Here is a 25,547-nt window from a genome sequence, read left to right on the forward strand (position 1 = left end):
TTGGTTTGTAGGCCAGCACTCAATCTATTGAGCTACACCAGCCAGGGCTACTCATGTGATTTTAGTATCTTTTTGCAAACATTAAACTATCCTTGTGTTTCTAAGATGAATTCTGGTCAGTCATGGTTTATTTCTTTTAACAGACATTGCTGAATTTGAGTAATATTTAATTTCTTTATTAAACTGAACTCAATAAGCTAAATGTAGAACATTTTCATTATATTTATAGAATTATATACAATTTTCTTTTTTTGTGTTTTATCAACTATTAGGTATAGTAGGAGATTCTCTCTGTGTCTAAGATCTATGTTCAGATAGAATGGTAATTATATTTTCCTTGGAAAATACCTTTCTTAGAAGTGGGTTAATTTTATAGAATTGTAAAATACTAAGTGATAAGGAGCAAAAGATAGTATCGTTTGCTGCAACTCATCAATGAATGAATGATAGATTTTCATTGACATCTATTGAATAGCAAGTAGTATACTGTACAAAAATAAAATAAATTGAGTCTGTAATGAAATTATAAGGAAAACATTTGGATCATTACAATTAATAATTTACATGACCACTTATTTTTTAAGGTAAAAAAATACTATATAGTAGCCATACCTGTGATTTTAATATTACAAGGAATGCCAAAAGGAGCCTCTCCTACAGTTCCAGTAGTCCCACCCCATCTGCATGCACACCCTAAGTCAAGTTTCTGTTGCATGAACTACAAACAAGACAAAACAAAACAAAAATGGTGTCTTTAGCACCTAATTTGTTGTCTGGAGAGAGAAAAAATCAAATTCACATTTATATAACAGAAATGTTTCTTTATTCAAGGGCCTTTTAGCTTATCTTCCCACCCGTCTATTGAAGGTTACTTTGTCTTCCTGCATTCACATAGTTTTGCAGAGTAGAAATTTATACAAGTGTCTTACTCAGAAAGCTCTGCATTAAAAACATCATATCTCAGCCCAAACCTCAAGTTAATCATATGGTGAACTCAAGTTTTCTCTACCTGTTCAGTGATGGCTTGGAAGCTATAGAGTCTGACCAGTCCTGAGCTGTACATCAAAATCAGTATTCCATGAGATAACGTAGCATCTGTAACGTTCCCGAAAATCTGAGGGGAAAGGTAGATATCACCTGAGAAAAGACCAGAAGGCCAATCCTCTGAGTGTTCACAGTGGTTTTCACATTTGCTTAATATTCAGGCTATCACTACAACATTGCTGCCTAGGATCATACCGTAATTATAATTTAGAAACTTGAAACTAAGGTGTTATTAGGAATGAGTGGTAAGCCACTGGAGTCTCAGGCTAAAGCACTAATTAGAGATGCAGCAGCATTCATTTGCTTCATCCATTTGCTTCACAGTTGTGTCAATATCTTTTAACAACAAATTGTATTCCTCACAGATATAGATTGACACTAGGTATATCTAACTCTAAACGAATATTTACTCTACCATGCATATCCTGTCAGGGACCTATTCTTGTGTTAAAATATTATTTATAAAGAGACTTTTTTAAAAGCTAATTAGAGGGAGAGAGATTGGATCTAAGAAAGTAATTCTAATAAGAAACAGCCAGCTCCAGATTTTTATCATTACCTTGTTCTTTAAATCTTTAATAGTGTTTAATTTTTTAGTCATATAAAAATCAAACAAATTAAAGACCAAACACTTACTAAGCCATTAACCTAGCTAACCTTGAGTAAGGCTTCGGTTCATTGTTCTCTTTCTGTTTCTGTGCACTGGACCCTGCCTTGATTCTCCACAGAGCTCTGATCCTATGCCTATTTGAATATTTAACAAAAGCTAACATAGACAAATATTCACAGCAATGAAAGAACAACTAGAAATTATGTGACAATAGGTGTCTATTTCTACTCAAGACAAATTACATAGTAAAAGATTTGCTACCCCAATAAATAGTTTAAAGTGCATTCTAAACTGGGGGCCTGGCAGCCTTATTATACATGGTAAGTGAAAGATACACTTCAATTCCAAGTAACCATAATCAAAGTAGTCCAAGTAACCATTTAATCTTGAACATGTAAGAATAAACAAATAATTTATGACTTTGCTAAGTGTTCATTCCTGTTGTAGACTGTAATAAGTAAACACAATTACTTAATCCACAAGCACAAAGAGAAATATTATATTCATGAGTTTTAGTCATCTCTCAGAAGGTAAATTATAGATTGCTTTGATCTTGATTAGCTCATGACTTTTTATTCACTGATCCTCCTTCCCCACTTTGAAGTAAGGACTTGTATAATACAAACATAGTTTCAAATAATGAGTGCTATAATAAGGTAGCCATTCTATTTTTAAGACTTGGTTTGTACTTTGGAGTCAAATCTAGATTAAAATTCCAGCTCCTCCATTTACTACCTGTTTAACTTCCTAGTTGAATGCATTAGGTTATAATGTTGTAAAATGCTCAAACTGCCTGGTATAAAACAAACAATTAATAAAGAACTAATATTATTCTTTAGTTTTTATGCAGTTTAGTATATTATGCTAATTAATTTTAGTGGACCCATAAGATTGGTCCTTTATAATACTTTAGGCGCTTAATTAAAGACTAGTAGAATAAAAAAATAACCATTCACCCAGAATAAGTAACCATTTTTTAAAAGAAAGTAGACTATTGATTCTTTTACTCAAAAGAAATTTGTCCTTTCTTTCCTCCCATATAACCGCTCCACAAATCAAGAAGAATGGCAATAATAATAAAATCCAAAACTGAATGAGTTAGAAACTTGTATATTTAATTATAAGGCTACTTATATATCATAAGTTTTACATCTATATCTTGCCATTAAAATGAGGCATTTTGTTGCAGCTTTTTGCCTTTATTTAATGGTCATTTTAACAAACTTTGGAAGAGCCCTCTGGAAAAATACCTTACTCATTTCATAATTTTATAAAATAGTGGTTTGTTAATGACCACAGGTATTTAACACTATCCACATGAGGGGCATAAAAACATGTGGAAACGTGAAGAGATGATTAACCTCTCTTCCCATGTCAAATATTCTCATATATTTCGAAATAAAATAAACTAGATCAGCAAGCTTTTTATAGTAAGGAACTTTTTTTTTTAAGAGAGAGAGGGTAAGGGAGGGAGAAAGACAGGGAGAGAAACATTGATGTGAGAGAGAAACATCAAGGGGTTGCATCTCCTATGCACCCCTACCAGAGACTGAACCTGCAACCTAAGCACGTGACCTGGCCAGGAATTGACCCAGTGACCTTTAGGTTTGCAAGACGAGGCCCAACCAACAGCCACACTTATCATGGCCAGTTGGGAACATTTATAACCAAACACCTAAGAAATAATTAAATGATTATATTACATCTTATTGTCAAAAATTAATGTTGCAATTAACTCAGAAATGAATTCTTTGGGGGTGTGTGAGAGGTTCCGATCACTGTTTCTCACTTACGTCAACGTTTCTCTCCCTCTGTCTCCCTCCCTTCCCCTTTCTCTAACACTAAATAAGTAACGTCTTTTGAAAAAAAATAAGAAATGAATTCTTACCTTTTTGCTGATCTCCAGAATCCCTATGAGTGAAAAAGGTAGAACATGGAACACTGCAAGGTACAGCAAAACAGACTGTTGAGGGCCTGCCTAAAAGAAAAGACTAAAATTACTGACAGTTCTCTAAAGTATTTCAGAGACAGTCTGCTTTCATGTGTCAAAAACATCCACCTGTCCTAGCATGCAGTTTATAGATGTTTTTCATGATGTGAAAACAGCCATCTATCTACACTGTGAAGTTATTTACAAAGAAAGGCATACATGTGCAAAATATGTCTACTACACCTTTAGCCCTTCAGTCACACACATGCACATACACATAAGAACTTACCAAAGTAAACATAGCACTAAACATTTCTTAGCAACAAAATATACATTATGTACTATACAACAGAAATAGTTTATATGGTGTATGACAAAATATATGTTGTATATTACATACTGTATATTACTATATTATGATATAAATTAACACATATTTGTAGTGATATAACCAATTATATTAAGAGAATAAGTTAATATACCTATTTATAGAATATTCTATTTTAATAGAATGTTAATAATTTATACTGTAAATTGGAATTCTAATTATAAAGCATCTAATCAAAATACACACGTAGTTATCATAATCTCATCATTTGAAAGCAGCATTACACTGGTGTACCTATAGGAAATGAGAAAAAAACAGAGCCAACAAAAGCTTGAGTGATTTCTCTGCTTGAAGAGGATTACTTCCTTACTTTGAAGAGCAGTATCCAGTTAATTTCTTTCTACTATGAAATGTAAAATAATCTGTAATACCCCAGAGTGGCTTAGCAGGAATTTCTTTTTTATTCCTTGCCTGAGGACATTTTTTTTCATTTCTTTTAGAGAGAAAGGGAGGGGTGGGGGAGGAAAGAAAGAAAGAAGGAGAGAAAGAGAGAGAGAAAAACATCAATTGGTTGCCTCTCATAGGCTCCATGACTGGGGATCGAACCTCCAACCTGGACATGTGCCCTAACCAGGAATCAAACCCACAACCTTCAGGTTTAAAGCTCCAACCAACAGAGCCACACCAGCCAGGGCTTAATGGGAATTACTTAAATTTGTGGTAAACTTTTATAGCATGCTTCAGAAAACAAAGATCATTAGTTCTTTCATGACCAATCTGCAGACAAATTCCTATGGGGAAAAAAAGTTCATTTTTAATGTTTTTTAAGATGCCTACCTGTCGGGCCAATGCTGACTTCACTGCAATGACTTCTTGAGGAGTGTCCCAGCTCAAGTATCTTTTAAAAGAATGAAGCAAAGTTTATTCATTTGGAAAGGGGCAAAGGAGGTTTCCTGGTACTTAAAATAAAAATATAATAGATATTTTGTAAGTTTTTTAGTTATTTAAATTATAAAAGCAAAGTAATTTATTTTAAAAACAAGTAAATAGCTAAAACAATTCCCTCCTTTCCTAGTTTTGATGAATAAAAATTGTTTGATCTAACAGTATTCAAAACTTATGAAACAAAATAACTATTTCTGCTTTAAAATGGAAGTTACAAAAAGCATAAAAAATGTTGCTTTCATATCCTGAAAGCACATACTTTTTCCAAAAAATTCATACCTAGTTTATAAAACTAGTAATTAAATAACAGTTCTTAGATTGCACTAGTCAGGTAATTTAAATAAAACAGACTAGCCCTCAGGAAAACCTACCATAAAGTACATCTTACATATAGAATGTTATTTATAGATGGAAAACACAAGAATTTTTAAAGTTTATCTGCCAGTTACTATACATTTGTTACTTATGAGGATACATACAAAGAAAATTATAAAAGGTCTGTATGCTAAGATCTTTGAATGTAGTCATGAAGAGAAAGAATAGGTTTATAAATCAAGATCCAGGTATATAAGGGAAAACTTAAAAAAAAAAGCAGCTTTGCATTTCCTGCACAAGTCTCAAATTTTTATAATAAAGCCTTGAATAATAAAGTCACAAATAATACCTGAATTTGCAATACGAAGCAAGATATATTTTCTCAAGGACTTTTCCTGTAGTTGCTGATATACGAAGTAACCAGTTATGAGCAGTCAGTGCTATGAGTGCGGATTTGTAATCCGATGGATTGGGCAGCATTTCCCCCTAAAAAATGAGATGTGAAAATAAAACTTCTTGGCCATGAACAATCTGCAATACTTAATGTCCAAAGAAAATAGCTAAACACTTAAAGAAATAGTCAAATAAGTAAACCAAAAAAGAAATAGCAAATGTTCAAATGCACGAAGAGAGAATTAAGACAAGGAAGGATAATATATGAGTATTTTCATCATTAACTTACTGAATCTATTCAGATAAAGCACTTAAACAGTACCTGAAATAAATTATTACTTATTAATTACTATTGATCATTAAGTATTCAACAAATGTTAACCAATCATCATAAAAGTAGTAGGAGTATTACCAGTGATGCTGCTGTGATGATGATGATAATAGCAATAACAAGTTCTTAAACACATATTGAATAGCATAGCAATTAAGAGTCATCACTAGAATAGAAAGTCTTATTCAAAGACTTATTTTCCTTTTGAAAGAAGCCAAAATGGCAAAAGGGCAAATTATCCCACTGTTCACTAGCTCTACTCTAACTCCAAATGAAAAGCTATAATCCAGAATCAGGGGAGCCAGAAAACAACAGAAGATAGACCTGGTTTGAAAGGTAACCTATGTCACCAACGAATTATACCCCAAAAAGGAAGAGGATGGCTGCTTGGGTGGATCTGCTACAGAGGGGCCACCACAAGGTAGAAGTCCGAGGCAGGAAGAGAAAGAAAGCAAAGGGTTCTACTTTGATTTGTGGAATAAAAAGGAAGTTCTAAGAAAAAAAGTTAAAAACAGGAAAGTTAAGATTAATCTAGTATTTGCTTAGGCTGTAAACCAACAGGTTTTTCTTTTAATCAATTTTTTAATTTATGGTATGTTATATAAGTATCATCTCATGAAGATTTTTAAAAGTTTTAAAAATGTACTGTTTATACCTTGACTAGTAAAATATATATATATATATATTTTTTATATATGAGCATATATAATAGGTTTGAGCTATTTTCCTAGACCAAAAGTTATATCCCATACAATATCTCAGAAAAGAAGGGTGCTAAATATAGTTTCATATTAATATGTTAAAAACAACGCAATATGCTTCTTAGTTTTCCTTAATGGGAAATCTTGCTTCACTTCAAATGAGAACAAAATGTTTAATGAGAAATGAGACTGGGAATTAGGTTACCTGAAACTCTGTTTTACAGAACTGCCCTAAATTTTGGTGCTTTGTATTAGTGTCTTTAAAATTTTCTCAAATAAGAATTTTATCATTGTCCTCCCTGCACCAATGAAAATGAATGCAAAGGCTTTTGATATGGGGCACAACAGGTATTTTTAGCTTTCGATAAGAAGTTAGGGAAGAAAACACCGATTTAAAGCTTTCTAATTTTTAAATGGATCCTTCTATGAACAAAGAATAAGTGCCCAGGGAAAAAGAAAGCAGTTGCTAAAGAGAACACCAATTTTATGTAAAAACAACAGTGTCTTTAAAAAACGATTTTAACAGTAAATTTAAAATATACCTTCTTATCCTTTAAACATTATTTTTGATTGCATATTGTGAGTTCTATTTTTCCTAAAGAAGAACCAACCAGATTCCAAGACCTGATTAATCTGTTGTATCTTCTAGGGCATTTTCTAATACACTAGTCCCATGGAAGATTAATACTTAGAAATAAACCTCAAAAAGGGAAGTTCATAGCATCATAGGATTAAGAGTTCAGAAAAATGGTTTGACAATCACCATGCAATTTAGTATTATTATAAGTATTATTACTATTAAAGGCTCTGAGAAGTAATTCTATAAATTTAATTTTTTACACTCAGAACACCCCAGGATGATTTGTCTACAACCCACTTCCTCCGAACCCCTTTAGCAACTACAAGACAATCGCATCTAAAGGAAATTAGTGTCCTGAAAAATACACACTAGGGCAATGCTGGTCTAATAAAATGAGCTTATCCTATTTTCTTTTTTTATCTTTAACTTATGATTTTCTTAACAAGATTCCTGGAGGAAACTCATTAGAATCCCCTTTCAAACAGTCATGTAACATCACTGTTGCCCATGACATGTAGCATAACATGTAACAAAAATACTTTGCTCCAGTATAATTAGAATGATTTCATATGCACTAAGAATAACTATAAACTAGTTCCTATTTCTTTTGGAGCTTTTAATCAGATATTTTTTTCTAATTTTCAAGAGTAACAAATACTACCACATTTAAAAAATACATTTATAATATTATTATTTCATGAGGAAACATAATAATCAAAATATAAACTCTCATGATTCCTTTCAAGATTCAAGAATCACCATGACATTTAAATTTTATTCCCTGCCTGGCTGGCGTAGCTCAGTGGATTGAGTGCGGGCTGCGAACCAAAGTGTCGCAGGTTCGATTCCCAGTCAGGGTACATGCCTGGGTTGCAGGCCATGACCCCCAGCAACTGCACATTGATGTTTCTCTCTCTCTCTCTTTCTCCCTCCCTTCCCTCTCTAAAAAAAATAAAATAAAAATAAAATAAAATCTTTAAATATATATATATATTTAAAAATAAATAAATGAATTTTATTCCCTTATAGAATATATTAACAATAACCAGTTCTAGGCTAAAAATGCTTTAGAAACAAAGGCCTAAAAACAAATCTTACCACTGGACATTCCCATAATAAAGCATCCTCTATTTTTTCTGATTTGGAACATTTTGGCATCTCATAAAGTTTTCTGGGTTCTGATGCAACACTGAGAAAAAAGAAAGTAAATTACTAATGATTATTCATCTTGTTAACTGAGACAGTGTTTGCTCAAGTTTGTGTGATTATTTTTTCTATTCAGAGATTCAGACTACCAAAATACTTCTTTTTCACCCTGTTTGCTTTCCTCTTCTTAGTTAACATTTTTTCTGACCATAAAATTCATAATGCATATTCACAGAAAAAACTCTTTAAAATATAATAAAATCTAAATAGATTGATACTATAAAAATACCAAAACTAACCACTATTAACATTTTGGTTCATTTCCCTCTAGTTTTTCTTTATATACATATATCTACTTGCAGATTATTTTCTAAAACACAACCATGAACATTTACTATGAATATCTCAGCTGAAATCCATGGTGTTCATATTTATTACCCTAATATTCTTAAATGAAAATTAATCAGATAAAGAGCCCTATTATTTTAGGATGCAAATTAGTAAATAAAAAAGGGAAACACCCTTTAAGAATTTTTACTCCCCAAATGCCTTTCAGGAAGGTTGAACAAGTTTATACTTCTGCCAATATTGAACACTACATTTTTGACGTGAAAATAGCCTCGTACCTTTAATTTGAACTTCTCTGGTTACTACTGAAATGTGCTCATAAGTGTTTTCATTTTTTTAACTGATGAACTTTCAAATTAAACTATTAGACACAATTTTGAGGGTAATAATTTTATTCACCTTTGATATTCTTTCACTGATTCAAAGGTTTAAATCAAACAGAATTTCATGGGAATGAAAGCAACTTCATATGTGATTTTAACTTATAGGAAAAACATTCTGAATGGCACGTTAAATAACTCCAATACTATTTACCAACCAATACCTCTCTCACTACTTTAATTTTTTAAATTAAAACAGATACCTCTAAATTGGGGAAGCTATGAATTGAGCTTTAAATAATACCAAAGAATTACTGCTCATTTTGCAAGGTATGATGACACTATGATCATGCAAGAGAATATCCAGGTTGTACTTCCAGCATGACAGCATGAGGAGCTCTGTGGGCATGCTCCCCAGGAAAACTGGTAGAAATGATTAAAGAACAACTACTTTAAAGTCTCTGGAAATGATTGTAGGGCATACAGCAAATGACAAAATATTTATTCCAGAAAATCTATAAAAACTCAGTAAGAATAGTGGGTCTGTGGTGATTTAACTAGGATGTGCTTCCTCCCCACTATTCTCAGTTCAGGAAGACAAAAACCCCACTCCACACTGATAACAGCCAAGAGCACAGGGCTCCCTCTACCCCAGATCCCAGAGGGCTGTCATCCTGAGGGGCAGCATTATTATCCAGCCCCTAGCTGCTTGTTGCTAGGGCTGAGTCCTAGTTGAGTAAAGCCAAGAGATGGGGCTCTTTTCTTCTGCCTAGCCCCTACTCATGGGATAGACATTCTGCCTTGGCCATGGCCTGCCTTAAAACATTAGAGCCTGGATTTGTCTTATTCCATCTCATAAAGTGTAGGAGATCGTTCTGTGTGGCGTGGGCCCAGTTCCCACTCAGAGATGCACAGACAGATGCCCATGGATAGGTTCTCCTGTGGGGAATCAGACCTGCAATGTACCTAGGCTGCTTTGAGTCTTGCTCTTGCTAAAAAAAACTCCCTCACCCTGAATTGAGGACATTTACTGCAAAGTAACTTCCTAAAATCCATGCTAAACCTTCCAAGGATGAGTTTAACTGGTTCAACCACTTTTGCCTTTTCATTTGCCAATATCCCTCTTCTGTGATGTGATTAGCAGCATTGGCTCCTTTGTTTTCTGTAAAAGGTAACCACCTAAAGCAAACCTGTGCAAAGTAAATGAGGACCATCATGTAACATGCCAAGAAACCCAATAAAGACTGGTCACAGCAAGGGCTAGGGCTTTTTGTTCCCCTTGAGAAAAAAGCCATGCTGTCCCTTTTCCTCCACTGGACTCGGTAGTCTGTGTGAATGTCTCATTTCATCCATAATGATGTGGACACTGCAGGCCGGTGTCTGCATCAATAAAGTAGTGGTTCCACATTGAGAAAGGCAAAAAAAACCTGAGGCTAATGCCTGCCCATCACCAGATGTTCAGCTTTTACAGTAAAGCAGTCACTTAAGAGAGAAGTATGCTACTGGCCCCCACCATCACCAGTTTCAGAGCCCTGATACCAAGATTTTGCCTGGGTGGAGAAGCAGGTCATAAAGCAGATAGCCCCTAGTCCCTGCTCACAGGAACTGACTTCATTTGCAACAGAGTATGGATAAGCTCTAGCCTAAGAGCACTCTCAAAACCACTGAAGGTTGTGATGAACAAATGGGAAGAGATCGGTGGTGATTCACTGGCCATGCAGACTAAACTGTCAGCTGGCTAGTTTCCTAGAGAGAACCAGAAAAAGATTGCTGGAAGGAGCCATCCTGAGTCAGAACAAATTTAAAACACTACCTAAAAAAACTATCCTAATTTCTAATTTCTAATTTCCACCATATAAAGACCTTGGAAGTCATCACTCCTGTCTTCACTACAAGAGAAAAAAAAAGAACAACTAAAAATCAACAACTCCTATTATATCCATCAAACAACTGAGATTACAGGGCAAGCTTCAGCTCCTAACACTGGAGAGAGAAGTGGATACCAAGAATCACACCTTACCAGCAGCAAAACCCGGAAGGAAGCCGCTAGTGTCAGTACTGGGGTGACAAAACAAGGACACCAGAGGAAATTGGGCCTCTGACACCTGCAGCTACAGCTAACAGAAAACATAGCCTAACTTCTAGCTAGAGAAACATAAAACCTCACTCTCAAGACGTGTTTACCACAATTCCTTTTTACCTAATACATCACAGACAACTTTCAGCAAAGAAATTATACAGCCTACTAAAATGCAAAATACAAAGTTTGAGGAGATAAAGTAAGTACCAAAACCAGACTCAGATACAGTGAAGATATTGGAATTTAGGTTGGGAATTTATTGGTAATTTAGAATTTGTGATCAGATCAGGAACTTAAAATAACTATGATTAATATGCCAAAGGCTCTAATGGAACAGGTAAACAAGATGCCAGAACGGATGGAAAATTAAGCAGATAATTTTTTTAAAGTCAAAGAAAAAATCAAAAATCTAGCATTTCAGAAATGCTAGAAATCAAAAACACCCTAACACAAATGAAGAATGTCTTGGATGGGCTTGAAGGTATGTCAACAGAAACTTCCCAAACTAGAAAGTAAAAAGAATGAGAAAAACAGAACTTCCCACTAGGAAAAAAAAGAATGAAAAAAAGCAGAACAGAATATCCAAAAACTATGGGATAAGTAGAAAAAATGTAATATACACCTAATAGGAATAATAGAAGAGAAAACAAAACAGAAAAAACACTTGAAATAATAATGGCTGAGATTTTTACAAATTAATGTCAGCCACCAAACCACAAATTTAAGAAGCTTACAGAACACCAAGAATAATTAAATACCTCCCCCCCCAAAAACTCTATACCTAGGCATATACATAGTCTAACTGTAGAAATAAAAACAAGAGAACATCTTGTAAGAAGCCAGAGGGATACCCTGGGCTGGTGTGGCTCAGTGGACTGAGTGACAGCCTGTGAACCAAAGGGTCTCTGGTTCCATTCCCAGTCCAGGGCACGTCTCGGTCGTGGGCCATGTCCCCAGTAGGGGGCGCAACGAGAGGCAACCACAAATTGATGTTTCTCTCCCTGTCTTCCTCCCTTCCCCTCTCTAAAAATAAAGAAAATCTTTTTTTCCAAAAAGAAGAAGCCAGAGCCAGGGCGGAAGGGGGGGGGGGGGGGGGCGGGGCACCTAACCTGTGTAGAATAGGATGAGAATTACATTGGACTTCTCTTTAGAAACCATGCAAGCAGAGAATGGAGTGAATACTGAAGTGGTAAAAAACCCCACCAACCTAAAATTTCTGTATCCCGTGAAATTCTCTTCAAAAGATGAGACAAAACAAACCTTCTCAAACAAAATTGAGGAAATGTGCTGCCAGTAGACCTGCCTTAGAAGAAATTTTCAAAGAAGTTCTTCAGAAAGAGAAAAAATGATCTGGGTCAGAAACTCAGATCAACATAAAGAAAGGAAGAATGTTAGAGAATAAATGAAGGGTAAAACAAATCCTTTCTCTTCTTTTTTAAAAAAAATCCTCACTGGAGGATATGTTTATTGAACTTAGAAAAGAAGGGAGAGGGAGGGTGAGGGTGGCAGCTAGGGGAGAGAGAGAGAGAGAGGGAGAGAGAGAGAGAGAGAGAGAGAGAGAGAGAGAGAGAGAGAGGAACATCAGTAGGTCACCTCCAGTACGAATGGAACCCACAACCTAGCTATGTGCCCTGACAGGGATAGAACCTGCAACTTTTTGGTCTATGGGACGACACTGCACCACAAGTCACCTAGCTATGGCTATCCTCTTATTTTTAATAACAATAAAACCTTGTCAATAATAGCAACAAGGTATTCAGTGATTGTAACTTATGGATATAAGTAAAATGAATGACAGCAATATTATAAAAGGCAGTAGGAATTAGGGAGGAATTAGAAACACTATTATGAGGTGGCGGCACTACCTATGGAGAGGTACGGTGTTACTTTAAAGAAACTTAAAGAGCAATTATCATTTTGCCTGCACTACAAAGTTAATTTCACTTTAAATGGTACTTACACAGATGAAACCTGCAACTTTAGATTTAACAAATTTTTCAAATTACATGCATTTTACCACGTACTTTGGACACATTTTTCATTCCCCGATATCATTAAGCTCTAATGTAGGTATGTGTTTCTTAAAAAAAAATTTAAAGATCAACAGTGAAGTGGATCATAGCAAAAAAATTTACCCCCAAAAGATACCTGCTGGACACAGCACCGAAATTATCAAAATATATTCTTCCTCTTTCATAGGCTATAGGTGACTTTGAATGAGTAGTCCAAACATTTCTTAAATTTAGTACTTTCCTGAAAGACACAAAGAGTTTCAATTTCAGAGATAACTCATAATCCTCTACTGTGCACAATTTTATGACACATAGTAAATTTAGGGTTTTCAAAGAAATTTCAAATATGTTACTTAAAAACATTACGTTCAATCTTTCCTCACTCTCACGTTTAGGTTTAAGTGGGGTGACTTTAAAAACATTGTTTGCGGAAAGACATAAGCAGCTTAAAAAATTAAAAGCATCTGGTGGTCCTATTAATACCTATTGACTAACTCCCCAGGTTCACAGCATGATGCTCCTGCCCATCACACATAACCTTTTCAAAAAGGGGGGCTCGACCGCGTAAAATCGGCGCCCCGGAAGGCTTGGCCCACCAGGTGCCCCGCAGCCCTTCGCCCCCGCTCCCCGGGGCCGGCGGTCACCTGGCACACCAGCGCCCGCAGGATGCCAGGTTCGTCCTCTGTACCACGCCTGCGTCGCGCGAGAAGAAGCCCAGCGCCCGGCGACTCAGCCGGGGACACACGTTGGGCTTCCGGGTGGGGCCCATAGAGACTCGGGCCGGGCCGGGCCGGGCCGCGAGGTTGACAGGCCCGAGGTAGGAGGGGCGCGCCCCTAACCCCCGCGCGGGACGGCGACCCCTACCTCCGAAACTCGGGGCCCCCAACTCCCCGCGGGGACTATGGAAAAACAAGGGAGCCGGGCAGGGGACGCACGGCAATGGGGCAAGGGCACCACAGAGCTGGCACCGCCTGGGCACCAGACAGAGGGAAGAAAAGCCACCCCTCTTTACGGCCTGGTCCCCGAACACCCTCTGGTTCTGGACCCAGCTGCGGCTGCGTCGCCCCCAGAACGCGTGGCCCGCCGGGGCCGTTCCCTCCTCGGGAAATGTAGTTCCCGGTGCCCTCTGAGGGACCCGGGCTTGCTCCCAGAACTACAGTTCCCATCAGGCCACAAGAGACCGAGCACCGGCTCCCGCTGCCGCACCAGTCCCACGCGGCACCGCTCCGCCCCGCCCCTAGGGCCCCGCCCCGCCCTGTTCCTTATGGCCACGCCCCATCCCCTCTGGCTCCGCCCCGTCCCCTCTGGCCCTGCGCTGTCGGACTGGCGCGCCTTTCCGGTCTGCGCTGGGCGCGGGGAGAACCCTGCGAGCGGCGTTGCCCGCACGCAGGGTCCTGTCCCAGGCCGCCTGCCTACCCCACGCCTCTCAGCCCCTGACTTTCGCTGTAGGAGGCGCTGTGTCCAGTGCAACCCCCCAAAGCAGCGTCCTGTACTAAAGGTACGCCCCGCGGCTTTCCCCTTCAGTAACACGTTGGACGACGTAGTTGAGGTTAACTGTTAAACATGTTGGGTCTATTACACCCTGTGCTTTTGTATTATGAGTTAGTGATGGAAGATGCTAAGGCATGCCCACCCAACCAGGGTTGAATTACTCTTTCCCAGAGGCCCGCCTTTCTGCGACTTGCAGGACACAGGCTGATTTTGCGATAATTGCAGCATTTCCTTCCACTCGCCTCCTTTTTCCCCTTCCTTCATGGAAATAAAATGTGAAACGTTTACATTCTTATTGGACTGCCTAAACAATTCCATGTTGAATCCTCTAAATAACATTAAAATAGCTAACCGGGTCAAAGTTCCGAATACACTACATTTTCAGTAATCTTGCACCAGATGCGTCCCATTGCTCTGCTTGTAAGTCCTTTGAGAGTGCTGTCTTTGCATCTCCCACGTAGGCTTGGCGTGCTACCTCTTGTTCAATACGTACGCGAGGGAGAGATGGCATCGGACAGCAAAAACTACAATACTGAGTGGGTGCATTGGGTCGTAGTTGAAGTATATAGTTTAGTAAAAATTTGCCTTATACCTTTTTAACCCTGCTGAATTCCCTTTAGGGGCTGGGCTTTTGCTGATTTTTCATAACTTATTTACAGCATACTGTGGAGTGCTTTGTGTATTTTTAGACAGCGCTAAAATAGTTAATTTGGTAATTCATGAATGCAGCTGTCACTGAGAAAACTGAGACTCAGAAAAAAGATAACTGGATTTTCTTTGGCTGAAATGAAATTCAAATCATTGCTAAATTGAATCCATCATTTCTCTTTCCTCTCTCCTTCCCCTTCATGGTCACTGGTTTGCCTTCTTGTGGTGTTTACTTCAGCATGAAATCCCCCAAGGGACAGTGATCATAGATACCTTTACCCCCTCACCCACAACCAAGTCCTTAAAAAAATGTCCTCTGATGATATATTTATTGATTTGAGGGGGGAGAGAGAGGGAGGGAGGGAGGGAAGGAGGGCGGATGGGAGGCAGAGAGAAGGGTGGAGAGGGGAGAGGAGAGAGAGAGAGAGAGAGACATAGACAGGTTTACCTCTGGCACATGCTCAGACCTGGATGGAACAAACCCCCAAACTAGGTATGTCCCCTGACTAGGGATGGAATATGCAACCTTTTGGTGTACAATTTTTTTTAACTTTTTTAAAATTGATGTTTGAATACAGTTGTCTCCACTTTCCCAGGCCCTACCCACGCCCACCTCCCACCCTCAATCCCACCCCCCTTTGGCTCCTTTTGGGTACAATTGATCATCTCCTAATCACTGAGCCACCTGGTGGGGGCACATAACTGAGTCCTTTTGATTCAGCTCTTCTCCATCCTTATCATACTCCCTGGGTAGGATATTATTTTATTAGCAACCTCCTTTCTGCCTTAAATACTTTCCATTCTGCCATTCTACAGTGCTGCCGGTGATTTTTCTAAAGCACAAACCCTGCTATTTTTTCTATTAAAACCTTTGAATGGCTCCCAATCACCCAGAGCAGAATTTGTCAAACCCAAGTGTATACCCAGGATTCTCTATTGTTAAAGTATTTTCAGTATGTTAAATATATGCAAATATAAAACTATATATAAATTCCTTATGTTGTATCTTTTATGCAACTGTAACTTATAAATAGTTATAAGTTAAATGTAGCAAAACTAAAAACAAATTCAAATGAATACTTATTCATTGTTACCAATGAGACTGTTTTTGCCAGGCCTAAGAAACTCTAAAAGAAAATGTTCTCTGTCCTCCCTGTTATAACTTCCTTATTATAGAAAGGCCCGTCCATTTTGTCTTTGTGTTGAGAGATCAATCGCTCAATACCCTTACCTCTTTTCTTTCCTTAAACCACTGTAAAGTCTTTATTCCTTCCAATGTGTCATGATTTTATTTGACCTTCACTTGGCAAACAATATCATTTACATGAAGTACTCCTGGTTGTTTTCTCATTAACCTGTGCCCATGACAAATGGTACACTCCTAAACACAAATGTGAACTGAAATCTTGTGACAGTACTTGATTAAAAGGTGGTCATCTAGGTGATATAGAGTGTCCTTTTTTTAGGAAATTTTTTTTTTGGTTAGGTTTTTATCAAACTGAAAATTAAAGGTTTCTCTAAGAGAAATCTCCTAGCCTGGAGGGTACATACATGATTCCATAGGGGTCTGTATTAAGTACCTTACAGGACAAATCTGAATCCCTTAGTATTGCATACACAGTACTCTGTTATCTGCGACTCACACACATTTTCTGCCTCATCTCTTTCCACCCTTCACATTTGCTCTCATGATTCTGCTGTGTTGCTCTCTTGCTGAAGCCATTGTGCCTTTACATTTCAAATTTTCTTTGTCTGGAGCTCCCTTCCTTTCCGTCTCTTATCTGTTTACCTCAAGACTCACCCCAGCTATGACAGCTCCACTCAGACACTTTTTCTGACCCCTCCACTGTGGTTGTAGCTTTGCCCTCTTCCAGCATGTTACTCTGCATATGGAGGTTGTGGCACTATATTGGAATTGTTGTTTGACTTCCCGCCATTGTTTTTAGGTAGTCCATTCATTTATTCAACATGCATGTGCATTAACTATATCTCAGGCAGTGTAATAAGGATGCATCTGTATACTGAATGAATGGACTACTCTAAAGGCAATGTTTCGCCCTGGCCGATATGGCTCGGTTGGTTGGAATGTCACCCAGTAACCGAAAGGTCATGGGTTGGATTCCTGGTCAGAGCACATACCAAGGTTGCAGGTTTGATCCCCAGTCAGGGTGCCTACAAGAAAGACAACCAATCAATGTTTCTTTCACATCAGTGTTTCTCTTTCTCTCTCTCTCCCTCCCACCATTTTTTCAAGGAATGAAAAAATGTCCTTGGGTGAGGAAAAAAAAGAGACAATGTTTGTATACAATCTTTTATCAGCAACTAAGTATTTTTAACATAGATGCAGATTTAGTCTCCCTTCAATTTTTAAATCAGTAGGAAACCACAATGTCAATAAGAAGAAATAACTTTAAAAACTTAAACCCCAACAGCTCTACCTATAAAGTAGTTATTTTCCATTTGTTGAAAGTCAAATGGCATGAACAAATAACCCTAGCTTAGGATTTGGAAATGACTTCTCTTAATTTGGGGCATAGAACAGACTTTAGTTCCTTTTTTTTAGTCTGTATCTATGTGGTATTTACAAAATACTTAGCCATCTTTGCCATGATATTTTAAAGACAAGGAAGAGGAGATAATGAAATCAGAAGTTAAATGGTTTTTGTTCATATATTTGTTTAAAGAAGCATGTTATAACCAAATCAATATATAAACACTCAGGTATTAAACCTGAACATTTGTTCACAGACCAAACAATTTCAACGAAGGCCATGAGAGGTCATTCATTCAACATGTAATTATTTCCATGTACAACATTCTGGGAAACCTTTTGGCATAGAGTGTAACAGTGAACAGAATGGACAAGGTCCCTACCTGTCCGGAGATAGATAATGTTGCAAAGAAGATAAAACAGGGCGATAAGCTTGCCAAACAGTGGCTGGGAGCCCTGCTTTAGCCAGAGTGGTCAGGGAAGGCCTCTCTGAATGGGGGACTTTGAGTTGAACCCTGAATGATGGGAAAGAAATCTGCAAAGACCTATGGTTAGAATAGTCCAGGTAGAGAGATGCTTGCATAAATGCAGGTTGCCCCCAAGGCAATAACAACTTTGGCTTACTCTGAAACTGTCCGAACTGCTAGTGTGGCTCTTCATTGTGTGTGAGAGAGATGAACTTAGAGAAGGTAGGCTGGAATCAAATTATGTCAGAGGTAAGGAATTTCAGACTTTATTCTGTTATAATGGGAAGCATTTGAAGGAGAGTGACATGATCTAATTTGTGTTACAATAAGGTCTCTGTGGCTGTGATGTGTAGAATGTAATGGGCAGCAGGCAAGAATGGAAACAAGGAGACAGGTGGCTGTTCCGTTGGTCCAGGTAAAAGATAATAGTGTTTGGACTAGAGTGCTAGCAGGAGAGATGGAAAGAAGTGAACAGATTCAGGACATATTTTGGAGGTAGAGATGACAGGATTTCTAATGCAGTGGACATTAATGATGAAGAAAAAGGATTCTAGTGAAATCGTCACAAAGCAGGACCACAAGTAAGCATCCCCAAATTCCCATAACAAATGAAAAACAGGGAACTACTCATGATACAATGTCAATATTTTATTAAACATATACATCAGTATTTTAGACATAATGCTAAAGTATATTAGGATCTGTTCTGTGGCTGTGGCATGTGGAAAGAGGGGAGTAAATCAGAGCCTGAAAGTAGACAGGGGTCATATCATGTGGCATCATGATAATGTGTGTGAAAATCACCAGTGATACAGCCCTTAAGAGACAGTTGGGAACAACATCAGGGACAAGAATGAAACAGAGAGACCAGTTGGCAGGTAATTATAGTAGTTCAGGTGAGAGTCACTTTGGGAAATTTATTTCAAAATTATTGAAGCTTTTCACCACAAATTTGGTTCTTGTGTTTTTTATCTATATATACTTTAATTATATTTGTCTGAACATGTAGTGTGTGTGTGTGTGTGTGTGTGTGTAACATATAATACATATATAAAATCCAGAAAGAATTAGGCTTAAAGGATTGGTAGTGAAGTTTGGAAACTATTCCTCTTATTTTATTTACATTGATTGACAGTATTTTATATTGTCAATCAATGAGTGTCATTAAATATCAAATGTAATTTATTTACATTGGAAAGAATAAAATTATAGTCCACAGCCAAAAAAAGTATTTTATTTATTCAAAGAATATATACAGACAACATAGCATAATATATAAATAATAATTTTTAAATGAATACCTATATATCTATCACCAACTTAAAAAAAAACAGAATATTACCTAAAACTTGGACAACTCCTATGTGCCCCTCCTGGTTGCCAGGTCCCTCTTTTCTCTTTATATAAATAAAATGTTAAATTTTTAATGTTTTGGACTCCATATAAATTGAATCATATTGTATATATGTACTCTCCTATAAATTGCCTATTTTTTCCAACAGTATACTTGACAAAGTGCCTTAGCTCATTTCATTTATTTTTACTGCTATATAGTATTTCATTGTATGAATGTACCAATGAAATACTGTACCAAGTTACCAATTTCCTACTGGCTGGGCTTTAGTTTCTTCCAGGTGTTTTATCCCTAGAAAGTTCTGCTATAGGCGTTCTTAAACCTGCTGCCTGGCACGCCTGTTAGAGCATATATGTATTTTCTATTGCTGTGTAACAAATTACCAAATGTAGCAGCCTAACCCGATGCCATTTATTATCCCTATTTTTTTTTCCTACATGAATAACCACTTGTCCCAGAACCATTTATTGGAGGGTCCCTCATTTCTCCACAGATCTGCAGTGGTAACTCTTGTTGTGTATCAAGTTTTGTATTTACAGTCAGGTCTGTTTCTAGGCACTGTTTTCTTTTCTACCATTCTGTTTTCTCTCCCTAGCCTAATACCTGACCAATTTTAGTAGTAAGGATGAGAGCTAGTAGGGCAAGTCCTCTACTTATCCCTTTTCTTCAGGAGTATCTACTCTTTTTTTGCAGTTTGCACTTTCATATTTCTTTTTGAACCAGCTTAAGTGCCACAAAAAAAAAAAAACCTTACTGGAATTTTGATTGGTACAGCATTAAATCTGTATATCAATTTGAAGAGAACTGACATATTTACCATATAAAATTATCCTACCTATGTAGACAGTATGTCTCTCCATTTATTTATATCTTTAGTGTCTTTCAATGAAGTTTTGTAACTTTTTCTTAAAAAGATTTCATATTTTGCAACTTCCTAAGTACATTATTATATTTTTGACTAGTGTTATACATGGTATATTTTAAAATTAGATTTTCTACCTATATTTTTTGCTAGTATATAAAAATGTAGTTGTTGTTTTGTATATCGATTTAGCAACCTTGCCAGACTTTTTTTTAAAAGTAATAATTGTCATTTGTAGGGCTTGGAGATTTTCTGTGTAGATAATCATGACCTCAGGAAACCCTGATAGTTTGTTACCACCCTCTCAACTTTGATTTCTCCTTTTTTCTCCAGTGCCGGCCAGGACCTTTAGTGTAGCTGAACAGAACCAGTGATAGTGGGCATTCTTGTCTTACTCATGTTTAACATTTCTAATATTTTTTCATTAAAGATGACATTGTAGGCTTTTGGTAGCCACCCTTTATCAGGTTAATGAAATTACCATCCATTCAATGTTTGCTAAAAGTTTTATTTATCTGATTTTTAGCCTCAAATGGGTGTTGAATTTAATCAACTACTTTCTCTATTTGCTGAGGAGGTCATATAATTGTTTTTTCTTTAATCTGATAATTTAGTGAATAACACAGAAATATTTCCTAATGTTAAACCAAATGAGTTATTTAGAGAAGGTGTGTGTGTGTTGTGTGGTGTGTGTGTGTGTTTAATACCTTGTGGGATTAGGGCAGGCAATGGCTTCAATGGTTACTCAGCTTTCTGGATCTTTACTAGGTTTGTTCCTTCCTGAAGATTTCTTGTTCCTTCTTAGTGACTCAATGACAGAGTTAATAAGATATAGTTTTAAATGAATTTAACCAGCCTTTTGGGAGTATTTTATAGAAGAAAGGTTTTGGAGTGTGAGTTCACCAAATCATCAGAACTAGAATTCCACTGTCTTATATTTTCAGTCTAAAAGTTTCCATTAACGTCGATATGATCACTTACCATTCATCATTTCTGTCTTCTTTTCTTCTTGTCTCTATGCACAGCCATTTCCTTCCTTGCTGAAAAAAAACAAGAAGTAGTGCTGCGTAGTAGAGAGAGCATCATACCAGGAGTTAAAAAGCACAAGGTATAGTTCAGGCAAGCACCACCACTTAGTGAGATCTTGCCCAAGCCACTTATTCTCATGAGCTTCATTCAATCATCTGCTGAGTGGAAACATTCAGGATTGAAGTGAGAATCACATGAGTTTATAAATGTGAACACATTGTTGGAAGGGGAAAGGATGAGAAGCAATGATGTCTAGTGCATCTACTGTTAGGAAAATATAACAGAAGTTTGGGGAGGGGTGAGGTTGATTAGTAGGATGGAGGATTTTTTAGGGCAGTGAAACTGTTTTGTACGATTCTCTAATGACAGATAATGCCACTATGCATTTGTTAAAATCCATAGAGCTTCACAGCACAAAGAGTACACCTTAATGTATGCAAAATTTTAAAAAATAATTAAGGGGAAGTGGGAACTCCAGGATGGAATGCATACTGTCTGCACATAAGAATCTAACTGATTACAATGTAGGCAATAACCTCACTGAAAGGGTAAGGGGAGAGGTGCGACCTAAGTAACTTTGAAAGTGAAACTCAAGACTAAAGACAGTAGGAACTGTACGTATGCACTGTACTGTAGCTGATAGTTTCCTGTAGACGTATGGATTAATTCTGAAACTGCAGTACATGTGTACTGGAATTGAATAATTAATAACTGGTTGGTGGATGATAGGAACCAGGTTTCTTACTGTGGAGTGAGAGATTACAGACAAGCAAGAAGTAAAGGCTGAATGATCCATCCCATGGTAATGGATTAAAGTTGGAGACATTAGTATGAACTTCATTTTAGCTTACTATATATAGATAGATGCATAGAGAAAATTTATCGGTAAGATATATGTATATGCTTGATTCATTGTACACATGTATTTCCTTGCTTTGTCAGTTGAGGGAGCCTAGAAGCAACCTTGTATGAGGATACAAACCTGGTACCCAGACCATTCTTTAAGAAAAGAACAACTGCTCTTTGGAGAAACAGCTAATTCTGAGACTGAGTCAAGCTCATACACATGGGCCTGCAACGCAGGCTTGTACTGCCAGAAAGTAAGGGAGGTGCCAAAACCAAAAAACACTATGGAAGTGTGTCAAAGGATATAAGAGCCAACTGTAATAAAGTAGTATTGGGTTATAATCCACAGTTTAAAATAATTACCTATGAGTCCATACTGATATAAACAAATGATTGAATAAATAAATAAATGTGGAAGAAGAGTCAAATCTCCCATGCAAAAGAATTCCAAATAATTTATGTAGTACTTTTACCTTCAGAGGGACTAGCATAATTCACCACTGCTCCTTAAGTGTGGATTATGCATAGCCCATTTCCCTCTAAAAAATACTGTTGGGAAAGGGGGCAGGGGACAACTTATTACGGTGGATAAAAGCTGTCAGTCACCACCTCATCCAAGTGATCAAGGTTTATGTGACATCAAACAGTAATAAGTTATGTTTATATCATTTGCTCTTGATATGATGTGATAAGCATGGCAGTTTACCGCCATGGTTTTCCTGCCTAAAACCCATACCCCCAGTCTACTCATGAAAAAACATTGATGAATATTCATTGAGGATCATTCTACCAGGTAATGATCAGTACTCCTCAAAACTAACTGTCAAGGTCATCAGAAACAACGAAAGCCTGAGAAACTGTTAGACAGAGGGGCCTAAAGAGGCCTGATGACCAAATGTGATGTGGTGTCTCAGATGGAATCCCGAGGGAGAAGAAGGACTCTAGGTAAAAATGAAGGGAATGTGAATAAAGTATGGACTGAAGTTTATAATAATGTATTAATACTGGCTTAATTTACTAGTGTGAGATTTTGATAATAGGGGAAACTGTCAGGTATATTGGAACTCTGTACTATCTGCAGCTTTGCTGTAAATCTAAAACTGTTCTAAAATTAAAAGTGTGCTTTAAAAACACAACAAAAAGATGGAAGACACCACCATATAGAGGCAACATAGCTTTAATGATTAAGGAAATGAACCCTGTTACCAGCCTGCTTGGGTCCACATCTCAGCCTCACTATTTACTAGCTGTGTGAACATGGTTATACTAACTAACTAGAATTACTACTCTCTGTGCCTCAATGTATTTGTTTGTTAAATGGGTTATTGTATATAAAGCACCTGGAGTATGCCTGGCACATACTCAGCACTGTGTCAGCACTGTGTAATTCTTTGATTTTATTTATCATTACTACTTTGCTTTGTTCTTTAGTTTGGGGGATCTCTGTGATAATAGCTGAATTTCACTGAATCTCTCTGCAGCATACTGATTTTTAGCTTGGCACTCCAACAAAACAGTGTATAATGCTTTGTTCATAAGGGGGAAATCATTAGGATTATAAAGATTCAAGGGAAAGCAGAACCAGAACTTGAGGACTGCCATTGCTGGTTTCATGCTGTGTGACTAAGTGAATGCAGAAACCAGAAAGCCTGACAGGGTCTACTTTTTATGGGAATAGGCATGCCACACATAGAAATGCTTTAGCTAACTTCATTTGGTTTTTAGGAGATTCCTTGCTAAAATGACCACTTCTCTTGTTAAACTGATGTTCCTTTAGGGCAAAGCTCTGCCTCCAGTGCAAACTCCCTCAGATTTAGGGCTCAGCACCTAAAATTTTGGTAGCATCTGAAACAAAATGGAATGCATTATAAAAGCATGTGTTTTAAGCCTTTTACATCTCTACCTAAAATACATGCCAACTCTTTGGAAAACTCTTCAGAGATCAGCAGCACAGGCAGAATAGTATAGCAAGTAGAATGTAGAATTTGGGGTTAGGAGGCCTGCTTGGACCCTGGCTCTTGTATGTGTGTGATTGAGGCAACTCAGGGAATCTCTTTGAGTCTCATCTCCCACATCTGTAGAATGGTGACAGTAGAAAAGCTTGCCTTGCCTTCCTCCTTGGATTATAGGATGGTTACCAGGGTTAGGTGTGAAAATGAGAGCTTTTTGTAAGTTGTAAAACCTATGCAGATCTTATTGTTATAGTAATTTTCAGGCTTTCAACCAGAATAAAACTCTAATGGGCTCTATAGTCATATTGTGTTGCAGTCATCTGCATACCTTTTTATTTATTATATAGTAAGGTGATATCATTTGAATTTAAAACACTTTCATGCTGTATTTTCACATAGAACTTTGGTTTTTATAGTTTTCTCTGGTGTAACAAAGGAAGGCATCGTTTTAATCTGGAATTGTCTCTTTGGGCGGGGATGCATTTTGAGGAAATGGTTTCCGAACTCTTCACTGAAATTAGCTGTGTAGAGAACTCACGTGCATCCCTGTGCTTGGGGAAGCTGTCTCCTTCAGACACCCTCTTGTTCTGGTGTGCAGCTGACCGGCAGAGGGCGCGCGAGCTCTCCCCGGAGTTAGGCTAGGCAGACCTGACTGGTGCCATCTGTGTTTGCTGCCTGATGACGATTAGCAAGTACTATAAATGAAAAGGTTCTGGCACATCAGAAACAGTTACCAAATGGAAAGAGAGAGCAGCCATAATGTCAAACAGCAGTGCAGCAAGTAGCACGTCCCTGCCATAGATGGTGACTAGGAAGTTTCTGGGTAACTGGAATTTGACATTCTAGTACGGATTATTTATCTCTTTTTCATCTCCTACTGCTACTCTTTGCCTTTTCCAATAATTTCTTTCAGGGTTCTTTGCCCTACCTGCTCAGCATCTGCATTCCTTACCTGGTATAACAAATTGGGGTATTTTAAAGCAGGGGTCCCCAACCCCCGGCCCTCAGACCCACACGGTCCCGGGCCTGTTAGGAACCGTCGGAGAGCAATGCTCCGCCCCGTCACCAGCTCCCCTCTCCCCAGCCCCGTGTCCAAAGGGCCTGTTGCTTTTCTGTGTCCCATTAACCACCATTAACCAGTTCTTAGAAATTCCATGCCCTCTTCCCTACATTTTCATGGTGTCTACCAGAAAATTTTTGAACCCTTTCTAGTGTTACTGTTACTACTGCCTATGCTATCTTGTTTTTTTTTTCTTTTTTCTCAAGCATGGATCCTCTACCCATGAATATTATATAGAATTGCATACTTAGTGATTTAAAAATA

At 37.6% G+C, this 25,547-nt stretch overlaps 2 protein-coding genes across 3 annotated transcripts in view; one reads left to right on the forward strand and one right to left on the reverse strand.

The window, feature by feature from the left end:
- Positions 1 to 14,222, reverse strand: part of DCAF17 (DDB1 and CUL4 associated factor 17) — a 32,633-nt gene extending 18,411 nt beyond the window's left edge. The window contains 10 exon segments of the mRNA XM_028510716.2: positions 613 to 718; positions 1,010 to 1,114; positions 3,543 to 3,632; positions 4,750 to 4,810; positions 5,522 to 5,658; positions 8,276 to 8,366; positions 13,220 to 13,305; positions 13,307 to 13,324; positions 13,728 to 13,756; positions 13,759 to 14,222. Of these exon segments, the coding sequence (XP_028366517.1) occupies positions 613 to 718; positions 1,010 to 1,114; positions 3,543 to 3,632; positions 4,750 to 4,810; positions 5,522 to 5,658; positions 8,276 to 8,366; positions 13,220 to 13,305; positions 13,307 to 13,324; positions 13,728 to 13,756; positions 13,759 to 13,852 (817 nt within the window). The 5' untranslated portion in view covers positions 13,853 to 14,222.
- Positions 14,223 to 14,412: 190 nt separating this feature from the next.
- Positions 14,413 to 25,547, forward strand: part of METTL8 (methyltransferase like 8) — a 76,424-nt gene continuing 65,289 nt past the window's right edge. Inside the window, exons 1-2 of one of the 2 annotated variants that reach the window (XM_036023298.1) lie at positions 14,452 to 14,581; positions 18,511 to 18,595. In XM_036023298.1, the coding sequence (XP_035879191.1) occupies positions 18,557 to 18,595 (39 nt within the window). In that variant the 5' untranslated portion in view covers positions 14,452 to 14,581; positions 18,511 to 18,556. Of the gene's footprint in view, positions 14,582 to 18,510; positions 18,596 to 25,547 lie in introns of both variants that reach the window. The other variant, XM_028509439.2, reaches the window with a different exon arrangement.

This window comes from Phyllostomus discolor, chromosome 4 (assembly GCF_004126475.2).
Source record: "Phyllostomus discolor isolate MPI-MPIP mPhyDis1 chromosome 4, mPhyDis1.pri.v3, whole genome shotgun sequence".
Classification (NCBI taxonomy): domain Eukaryota; kingdom Metazoa; phylum Chordata; class Mammalia; order Chiroptera; family Phyllostomidae; genus Phyllostomus; species Phyllostomus discolor.